The sequence below is a fragment of the Hemiscyllium ocellatum genome, chromosome 19, assembly GCF_020745735.1.
Source record: "Hemiscyllium ocellatum isolate sHemOce1 chromosome 19, sHemOce1.pat.X.cur, whole genome shotgun sequence".
Lineage (NCBI taxonomy): Eukaryota > Metazoa > Chordata > Chondrichthyes > Orectolobiformes > Hemiscylliidae > Hemiscyllium > Hemiscyllium ocellatum.
Window position 1 is genome coordinate 37739325 of NC_083419.1, and position 11303 is coordinate 37750627.

The following is an 11303-nucleotide window of genomic DNA, read 5'->3' on the forward strand; positions in this document are numbered from 1 at the left end:
CTCATAAAATATCATCAACATGGATCGTTTAAAATATGATGATAAGATAGTGTTTACATTCTAAAACTTAACACAGCCCTGTAAAATACAATCATAGTCAACCTCTGATAAAAGCCATTAACTCAATTTTCTGGAAAACAAACAGGAAGGCAATCTTCAGGTTTTAACAGAAAATTAATAAAAGCTGGCTGAAGTACAAATTGACCTTAAAGAGATATGATCTTAATAGAAATCCAGAAACAGAAACACATTAATATGAGAAATACTATGAACTATCTGTTGTATGAAACTATCACAAACATTGAGAATATTTATATATACACATAGAAATGAATCTTAGCAGTTTTAATTCTAAAATAAACTATTATGTTGAGGCTCAAAAGAAAGCGTGAGATAATTGAACTAACCAGGTGATTAAGTGTTAATAATTAAACAGAGTTGCTATTGAACAATTGCTGTGAGCAAACAACTCTACCCCATGTGCCACCAGGTTTCACTTGTAAACTGATAATATCCAGCTTTCTCTCTTTTCAGTGTTCTCAATCCTGTAGCCTACTGTCCCTGTTTATGAGCCTCTTAGCCCAAAATCCAGTCCTAGATGAGTCACAATAACTTTTTTAAAATGTTGGGAAAATCAGAACTGTTAGGTTCATGCCCTACTACAAACTCTGCATCTTAATCACTCAAACCATCTCCTCTCTGGTTAAAGATACCATCTCAGCATCTTATTTGCTTAAAAAATAAGTGCCAAATTCTCCTTTGCAATGACCTTATACTTGTACTTCAATAACATTGCATGGCTCCATTTTTTTATGTCCATCTGTTTAGGATCCTACCCTAAACATTTATCCATGTCATCATTGCATCCATTTACAACTATACCAATATCACCACGCAATGATCACCAGGCAAGAGTGTTTCTTCCCAATCGGGGAACACTTCAGCGGTCCAGGACATTCGGCTTCAGATTTTCGGGTGACCATCCTCCAAGGCAGACTTCAGGACAGGCAACAGCACAAAGTTGCCCAGCAGAGGCTGATATCCAATTCCATACCCATGGGGATGGCCACAACCGCGATCTTGGGTTCATGTCACACTACAGGTGACCCCGCTGCACTATACACACACATGCACACAAGCGCACGCATACATGTGCACACACACTCCCACAGACTCACACAGACCCTCTCTCATACACAAACTCTCTCTCATACACTCACACCCACACACAACCCTTTCACAGACTTATAACACATTACTCTCTCACAGACACTCACAAACCACCCCCCCGCTCCCCCACATACACACACACCCACATGCACACACTCACTCGGTCTCCCCAACATGTACACACATATAAGTTTGTGGGGTGAATTTGTATTTGCAGAATTACATTTTATTTTGCTTAAAAACTGCATAAATCCATGTACCATTCTGTAAATATCACTTTAGAAGTAGAATCAGCCTAACTAACATTGGGACACAGACAGATTTTAATCTCACACCTTCAGTCTGAGCTGAGATGGTGCTTATTTGTTAGAGCAATCTTAAGAATGTAACTTTAAAAAAGTTCTGGGATTTACATATGAAGGAACTGAAACTAACATGGGTATTCTAAAAGATGAAAGATTTAAGCTAAATTTGTTTAATATTACAAATATTACATTACAATCCTGTTGCTATAAAGTCTGTGTTTAATGATTCTGCTGCACAACCACCTGATGAAGAAACGGTGCTTCGAAAGCTAGTGCCTCCAAATAAACCTGTTGGACTATGACCTGGTGTTGTGTGACTTTTAATTTTGTACACCCCAGTCCAAAACCGGCTCCTTCAAATCAATGCTTCCCTGGCCAGTCTTCCAACCTACATATATTCTAGCTCTTCCATCTTCTCAAAGCTCTTTGTATCATAATCTGCACCAACTCCATCTTATACTTTATACCTTGTGATTTCTGACTAATACTGACTTTTGCCTTCCTGCACATACAAGGCAATGTAACATTCTCATTGTGTTCAATCCACTTTTGATTTCAATCCTCCTTATCTGGATAATTTCTTCTTCTTTGCAACCTTCCAAGAACTCTGCAATCTTTCAATTCTGAACTTTGTATACCTCCTCTCACTTCACCTCACACCTTGCATCTATGCCTTAAGGTATGTAAGCCCTAAATTCACTAATCTCTTTTGCTTTTCAAACCCTCTCTTCTTTAACAGTCACCTTAAAACCTACCTGTTTTACCAAGATTTTAATCATCACTCCTCCTGTCTCCTTCAGGTCATTATTTTTGTCTAACAATGCCCTTGTTAAGCACCTTGGGATTTATAGGCAGTATCTAAATGCAAGTTGTTGCTTACAAATAATAGTTATGCTTCTACTTTTCTCAATGGTTTACTAGTTTTTGTCATTTACATAAATTTGGATGCGAGTATAAGTGATACAGTTAGTAAGTTTGCAGATGACACAAAAATTGGAGGTGTAATGGACAGCGAAGAGGGTTACCTCAGATTGCAACAGGATCTTGACTAGATGGGCCAATGGGCTGAGAAATGGCAGATGGAGTTTAATTCAGATAAATGCAAGGTGCTGCATTTTGGGAAAGTAAATCTTAGCAGGACTTATACACTTAATGGTAAGGTCTTAGGGAGTGTTGCTGAACAAAAAGACATTGGAGTGCAGATTCATGGCTCCTTGAAAGTGAAGTCACAGGTAGAAAGGATAGTGAAGAAGGTGTTTGGTATGCTTTCCTTTATTGGTTAGAGTATTGAGTATAGGCGTTGGGAGGTCATGTTACAGCTGTACTGGACATTGTTTAGGCCACTGTTGGAATATTGCATACAATTCTGGTCTCCTTCCTATCGGAAAGATGCTGTGAAACTTGAAAGGGTTCAGAAAAGATTTACAAGGATTTGCCAAGGTTGGAGGATTTGAGCTACAGGGAGAGGCTGAACAGGCTGGGGCTGTTTTCCCTGGAGCATCGGAGGCTGAGGGGTGACCTTATAGAGGTTTGCAAAATGATAAGGGGTATGGATAGGATAAATAGACAAAGTTTTTTCCCAGGGTTGGGGAGACCAGAACTAGAGGGCATAGGCATAGGGTGAGAGGGGAAAGGTATAAAAGAGACTACGGGGCAATGTTTTCATGCAGCGGGTGGTACATGTATGGAATGAGCTGCCAGAGGATGTGGTGGAGCCTGGTACAATTGCAACATTTAAGAGGCATTTGGATGGGTATATGAATAGAAAGGGTTTGGAGGGATATGGGCTGGGTGCTGGCAGGTGGGACCAGATTGTGTTGGGATATCTGGGCAGCATGCTCGGGTTGGACCAAAGGGTGTGATTCCATGCTGTACATCTCTATGACTCTACTGATGATATCATCAAGATTTACTGCAATAATGACAGCATCTTGTTTTAATAGCTTATTTAAACATTATAGTAAAATGTTCCAATCTATAAGATACTGAACAACATAAGGACATTTAGATTACATGATTAGCAGTTTGGCCAAAGTTGAAGGCATAAGCATCAATGGATGGTTAAAAATGGGATGCTGAAGAAGTCAGGATTGTAGGAGTAGTGATCTCTTGGGGAGAGTCGTGCAGCTGGAAGAGTTACAGAGATTGGGATAGGCTGGATCACCAACAGATTTTTAAAGCAGGGGTAGGAAAGTTAAAATTGAGGAGTTGTTTTACCAGCCATTAGTGTTGGTCAATGGGGATATGGTTGGTGAGTGAATAGAATTTGGTGAGCTTGGTCACTGACAGCAAAACTTTGGATGATCTCAAGTTTAAGGAGGGTGAAAAGTGGAAGGCCCTTGAGATAGTCAAGTCTGGAGAGAAATGAATTAGAGTTCAAGCAATCAATAAACAGAGGAGGGAGTGCAGTCAGGAAATGTTATATTGGTGGAAATAAGTGAAATTAGTGTGGTGCATGTATGTGGCCAGAAACTTATCTTGAGATTAAATATAACAGATGCTTTGGTTTCACTTCAGATAGTTGTCAGCCATAGAGTCAGTGGCTAAGGAATAGAGAAACCAAGGACAATGCCTTTAGCCTTCCTAATATTTAATTGCAAGATGTTGTTTTAGTTGATCAAGTGGAGTCACAGAGCAATTTGTGCACAGAAGGAAACTCTTTGCCCCATCAACTTCATGCCGGCACTTTGGAACAATCCAGTCAGTCCCATTCCGTTCAATCCCCAACCCAATAAGTTTACTTCCTTCGAGTGTCCACCCAATTTCATTTAAATTCATTAACTCTTCTCACTTCTACCACTCTCATAGTCAATCGGCTCCGGGTCATTGCAACACACTGCACAAAAATGTTCTTCCTCAAATTCCATCCCCCCAAATCATCTCTTGTCCAAAATCTTCTCTCTGTACCCGCCTCCCCTAACCTCTCGGCCATTGGATCATTGTGCTGAGTTGTGGAAAAGTGCACGAATCACTAGTGTTGCTGTGAGCTGGGGCTGGGTGTCATGGGGGGGGGGGGAAGCCCAAGTATTCCAAAAACTAAATCAAGAAAAGTTAATTATTCACAGCAGGTTTGTTTTTCTGAACTGGGTTACTTGAATGCGCCGCGTTTGATTTGTTTGTACGAGGATCGAACTTGTCGATATCGAATCGTTGGAGCTCTGGATAACGTCATCTAATAGCAGGAAGACCTTGTGATGCATTACTTTTTAATGCGGCGGTGAAACAGTGCCGCTTCAATTCATGTGCATGGATGCTGTTTCTCTTGGTAGTGATTAACATGCACTGCATTCTGCAGAGCGAACCCGAGCCCTAATCCTATGGCAAACGGAACATCGGGTTTGAGATGTCCAAAAGCTACCCACCCTGAAGAGAACGGCCTCCATCTCTGTCGGCCAAGATCACTTGTTGCTGCCTTTCGAAAGAAGACCCAGGATGCTTTGAATTTCAAATCATGACTTTTACATATGGCATCATCTTCGCCAGTATTTGCTCTGGCATTGTGTTGGTTGGGGTTTTCGCCCACACATTGGTGTTCTACATCTTCACCAAATATGTCTCGTTCCGGAAGAACCGCTTGGACATCCTGCTGGTGAGCATGGCCGTGGCAGATTTCATTGCTGTTTTGCTCGACCCCTTCCTGATCGTGGCTGCCCTGCACTATACCTGGCCCTTTGGAAGGTTCTTCTGCAAAATCCTTCAGTTCCTCCTGGCGTTCTCGGTGGCTGCCAGCGCTTACTCCCTTTGCGCTGTCTCCATCACCCGTGCCTGGGTCATCATGAAACCTCACAGACCCCCTGCAATGACCCTCAGCCTGGTCCTGTTGGTCTTTGTTTGGGTCTTCAGCCTCGCTGTCGCCATCCCGCTGCGGATCAACGCCACAACAGGGACAGGAACTCACAATACCACCTTCTGTGTCTCGGGTTTATACCAGCACAAATACAAGACCATTCTGGCTCAGTTCGTTCTGTTTTACTTGGTACCCATGCTGGTGATCGCCTATAACTACATTCGTCTTGCAATCTTCCTTCTGAAGAGTCCCATGATGTCCCTGGTTAGTTCCAGAAACACAAGGAGGGCGTCGATCATGATTCTGTTTGCCACGGGCTCCTTCTCTGCGTGTTGGCTACCCAGCTACGCCTTAGAGCTCTGCCTGTATTTAGGTGCATGCCATGGCGGACAGAACTGGGAAATGCTCTTTTTTGGTTGCACAATCCTTAATTATTTCTATCCGTGTGTCAATTCAGTTATTTACGTTTTGGTAGCAAAGAGATACCGTACATGGTGCTGGACTCTGTCGTTTAAATCAAATAAAGTGCACCCCAGGAGCAATACGAGAGGTGTCGAGCAGAACATCTTCTCAGTCCGGAGAAAGTGTGCGCCTCAAAACGCACCAGTCTGTACAAGTTGTCCCCAGTTAAAGCTGACCGGGGAAGCACCAGACCATTCCTTTTAGGAACCGACGATTACATAAATTCCCCAATAACGTTCTGCAATCTAATTGGGAAGTGGGTAGATACGGGTTTTTTAAAAAAAGAAAATCAGTATCCAGTGGCACAGAAAATGTAACTGCCAGATCGGGGGATTCGCGGTTTAAAATATATTTTGCTAAATTAATTTCCATATCTGCAAAACACCATGTTGCAACTTAACTGAAAAAAGGTATATTCTGAACATTTGTACTTTGGATGTAAGAAAATAGGGTGCTGATGGGAGGCTACAATAGATAGATTAATTGCATTTTCTACGAATTTATTCAAAATAAATGTAAAGGAAATGTGCTTTGTAACACGAGGAAATCATATAATCATCTTAAATGGTAACATATGTTCTGTTCAATTAAATAAAACATTATTCAGCCCACATTTTAAAATAAACATTGTATAAAATTTCAACAGTAAATCGAACAATCAAGTAATTTGCTAGTAAAGTGATTTGCACCTCTATAGCTTTGTAAACTCGATTCCTTGCCTGATTAGTGCAAGAAACTGATTGTAACACAATGGAAAATCTTTTAAAAAACAGAAACAGGGCCAGAGGTGGCACTAAACACCTAAACTGCTCTAGCCCCATCCCTGCAAATAGTGTATAAATGAAAAGAACAGGAATAAGTTTCAGGAACAGGGCTGCCTCAGCCCTACACAAGGATTAACAACTTGCAATTCAAAATGGAGAAGAAACAACAAAATCCAGCAGCTCTTGGGAAATGCAAAATTACTTCTTTGTTAACTGCATAATTCTCCTTTATTCATTCATGGGATGAGGCATTGCTGGCTAAGCAGGATTTATTGCCCATTCCTAATTGCTCAGAGGGCAGTTAAGAGTCAACCACATTGCTGTGGATCAGGAGTCACACGTAGGCCAGATCACGTAAGATTGGCAGTTTCAGTCCCCAAAGGACATTGGTGAACCAATGGGCTTTTCTGACAATCAGCAATGGATTTATGGTCACCATTAGATTCTTAATTCCAGGTATTCATTCAATTCAAATTGACCACTTGCCATGGCAGGATTCGAACCCAGGTTCCCAGAACATTATCTGGGTCTCTGAATTAACAGTCCAGTGATAATACAACTAGGACATCACCTCCCTAATCCATTTATCATATGGCTCACTTCATATAGTTTGACCATCAAATTAACAAGTTGTCATAATTTGAATGGCTCTATTTCTGTTCCACAGTAAATAAATTTCATCCACCAGATAGGACAACAGTTTTGCTTTGTAATACAGAACAACACAATTTTTATTCAAATGTTCAATATAATATTTTAGTCTCATTGCAATATCCAACTAACAATGAGTAACTGTCTATTCCAACTATAATATAATATATTTAGATTCATTGTGCTCACATTGCCTGTTAAAGTTATTATACTTTAATTTGGTACCAAGGTGCATGGATGTTTACTTAGGAGAAATACTTAAGTTTCTAAATTTTATTTATTTTGTTGAATGCTAATGACAACTGTATTTCATTCATTCATTACAGCTTATTCAGTAGTGTGTCTATCCTCAATGTGACTTGCCTTCCTCTATGTAAGAAGAGAAATACCTGCCAGAGAGTCACAAGATTATAATTCAATCAAATCACAAACTGTGAGATGAAGCTAACAGTGAGTCATGAACATTAGCAAAGCCCTCAATCCTCACAGTAATGAATTAGGTTGTATCTATTAATAATATCACACATGCATAATAGGAGTTTAAATATTATTCAGGGATTATTTTAATATCATTCACATCCATCTTCAATGATCAAATGTGCCAATAGCCAAATTATTAAATAATTAAAGAATACTATACCAAAAAATGCCACTGCTAAAAGAAACCAGATTAGAATAAATAAATGGAATAGAAAATGATCACAGGTGCTTTCCTGGATTTAGCTACAGGTCTGGCAGAAAATAAATGGACCCTAATTGCCAGGATGGAAGTAGCAAACTCATTTTTATCACCACGAGAGGTAGTAAATTATTATTATTTCTTTATTTGGGCAGTCTTTTTCATTTTTTACACAAATACACAAAAAAGTCTTGACTTTATTCAGATTATTCCTGTAATTTTATAGAATTTAAGTGTTGCAGGATAAGAAGAATCAATTACTTGCAAGCATTCTTGATTTCTAAATGTATCAATCTGAATTTCGGAAGAGCAGCAATTTTGTTTGTTTTTTATTGTGTTTATGTGTACCTGTATATAGATGTTGGGAACAATAAAATATTCATAAATTGTTTTCAACATGTTGAGCAACAATCAATTTTTAAATTTTTTAGTTTAGCTTAGAAGTTTCATATTGCTGGCGATGTAATCATTAATATTATAAGACCAAGTGAACTAAGATTCAAATGATAGAAGAAATATGTGAATGATATCAAGGTGAACACTAAAAGTCTTTATAGTCACATAAAAAGGGAAATCCCTCAGTTGTTATAAAAAAGAAAGTCGTGTCTCCAAAGTATTAATCAAGACCGTTGGATTACCAATCCTGTAATTTGATCGCTATGCTGTTGTTTACATGTAATATATGAAAGGGTAGATAATGTCTAATTAAGCTGATTTAATTAGTGAATAAACAATGTAGATAGTTATTGATATAATTTGCATGGACATCCAAACGCATTCAATACATTTTTGTGTAATAGGCTGTAAAATTAAAGCGTGTGGAATTGGAGACTTTTCTTCTGGGTGGGAGATTGGTTAGACAACAGAAGATAGAGAGTAGGATAACAGCTATTTGAAATTGAGTGACTACTGGCATCACACAAGGATCTGTGCCAGGACCTCATAAATGCATATCATTTATTCATGACTAAAAATATTCACAGCAATATATTTAACTTTGTCAATGATCCAAAGAATGGTGATACAGTTAGATGTGTGTAGTTGGGAGTCAGTTAGCTCAGTTCTCTGGATGGCTGGTTGGCAATGCAGAGTGATGCCAACAACACTGGTTCACATTCCTGTATGCGTTAATGTCATCATGAAGGCATGTTGACCCTCAAGTTAAACTTCCCTCCAGTGTGTCTCTCTGAGAGAGCAGTCCTCAGGAACTATGGTGATTTACTAGATGGGCGCATAAAATGACTAATAAGTATTGCTTGATAAAGTGGACAAACTGTAGCAGATAGGATTCAAAACAGTGAAGTGAGATAATCCATTTTAGATTTTAATGGCAAAAAATGAGAAACAAAGAGATTTAGGAGTTCATGCTTACAGATAATAATATATCGCATTAACAAAGAAAAACTTATCAAAAGGCTTATGGAATGTTAAAATTTATAATTAGAGATCTAAATTAAAGCAAAGAGGATGCCAAACCACAACTATACAAAAACACTGATTGGATCAAATCTGGAATACAATGCCAGGCAGTGCAACTTAGAAAGGGTATTTTGGCCTTTGGAGTGTTCAGCACAGATTCAGTGGAGGATTAAATTCTAAGGAGAGATTAAATAAGTAAGGTTTATTTTCCTGTCTTATAAGTTAAAAGATGATATCGTTTTTTTTTAAAAGATCAGGTAATGTTCTGGGGCCTTGGGTTTCCATCCTGCCACAACAGATGGTGGAAAATGAATTCAATAAAAATCTGGAATTAAGCCTCAAATGGTGTCCATGAAACCATTGTCTGATGTTGAAAAAAACCCACTTGGTTCACTAATGTCCTTTAGGGAAGGAAAACTGCCATCTTTACCTGTTACTCAGACCTATAGTGACGTGGCTGACTCTTAACTGCCCACTGGGCAATTAGGGATGGGCACTGAATGCTGGCTAAGCTAGTGATGCTCACATCCTGTGAATAGATTAAAAAAAGAAAACATTTTCCATTGGTGGGGATGTCTAGGATATGAATGCATAATCCTAAATCACAGCCAGGCCATACAGGAAGGGAAGAAAGTGAGTACTGCAGATGCTGGAGATCAGAGTCAAGTGTGTGGTGCTGGAAAAGCACAGCAGGTCAGGCAGCATCCGAGGAGCAGGAGAATCGATGTTTCAGGCATAAATCCTTAATCAGCATACAGGAAGGAAATTAAGAAACACTTGTTCACACAACTTGTGGTCGAAATGTTGTAATCCCCCCCACATAAAGTTGTAAATGTTGGCCTAATTACAACTTTTAAATCCAGAGATCTGTAGATTTTTGCTAGAATAGGGTGTAACAGCTTAGGCACGAAGGTAGCTGGATGGAAGTGAAATACAGATCAAGCATGAGCTATCTGAATGGCAGGACAAATTTGAGGGGTTGAATTGCCTACATCTGTTCCTATGTTCCTATTACAATAGTAATCATGAATGATCAGAATAAATGTAGAATAAAATTAGAACAATTTGAAAAGTAATTTGATTTCAGGTGGGAGACAGATGTAGGTGTAAATGTCAACATCCAAAAGTACCTGTCAGAATTTACAAACATGCTATCCTTCTGACTGCCTTACCATTCCTATATAATCAACATCATGAAGTTGCTCTACTTAAATGGTAGAAATGAACTAAATTTCCTACGGAAAATTAACTCTTGCTACTTCAAATATAAGAACACTTTTAATTAGGTGCGAAGTGTTAATAAAGGATGATGGTTAATAGACATGCAGCGTGTGGATTATATTAATGACAACAACGTAGGGTTCAATCACCATTCCAGCTCAGTCCCTGCAGCTATGCCTCACCAATAGTAAAAGAACAAAGCCACTTAGCTGTGATTGAGTGAACAATCATCAAGAACATTCATTTGGGCAGATCTTGAAGAAATGTTAATAACAGCCAACTTCGGAAGAACTGAAAATTATCCCTTCAGGTGTTAATTCTTACTGGAGATTATAAAAATGTAGAATTTTAAATCAAGTCCTTTTTTTTTCTATTTTTCTCTTTTGTGTTGATCTGTCTCAATCTAATATTTCTCATCTTTTTTTCTGCGCTTGATATGACTTTTCCACTTCCTTCCCTGTCCTTCGGTCTGATTGATTAAAGAAATAAGCGGACCTTGGCTGTTTACTCAGATAAGTCTAGTTTTCCCTCAGAACAACATTATCAGCTACCATTTTCAGCAACTTGTCATGCACAAATATTTAGAAACCTAAAGTTGCAAGGGCAAGTCCAGTAGCAGACACTGGTCAGTGCACTGCTAGAGCAAAATCTGAACATTGTAATCATTGTAATTTTTAGGTTGGAAAGATACATTAGGAAACATTGGAGTATTATGGAAATGATTTTTATGGGGACATGTGAAAAATTAACAAATGCTCCCAAGTGAATAATTAACAAGTGTCCTGTCAAAAGCAAACAAAAGATGCAAAGAATCATCACTAATAACTTCACTGTCACTTTCTCTT

At 38.8% G+C, this 11303-nt stretch overlaps 1 protein-coding gene across 1 annotated transcript; it reads left to right on the top strand.

The window, feature by feature from the left end:
- Positions 1-4926: 4926 nt before the first annotated feature.
- LOC132825058 (galanin receptor 2b) lies at positions 4927-11224 on the top strand. Its single transcript, XM_060840065.1, has 2 exons — positions 4927-5756; positions 11167-11224. The coding sequence occupies exons 1-2, from the start codon at positions 4927-4929 to the stop codon at positions 11222-11224; spliced, it is 888 nt and encodes a 295-aa protein (XP_060696048.1).
- The last annotated feature ends 79 nt before the right edge of the window (positions 11225-11303 follow it).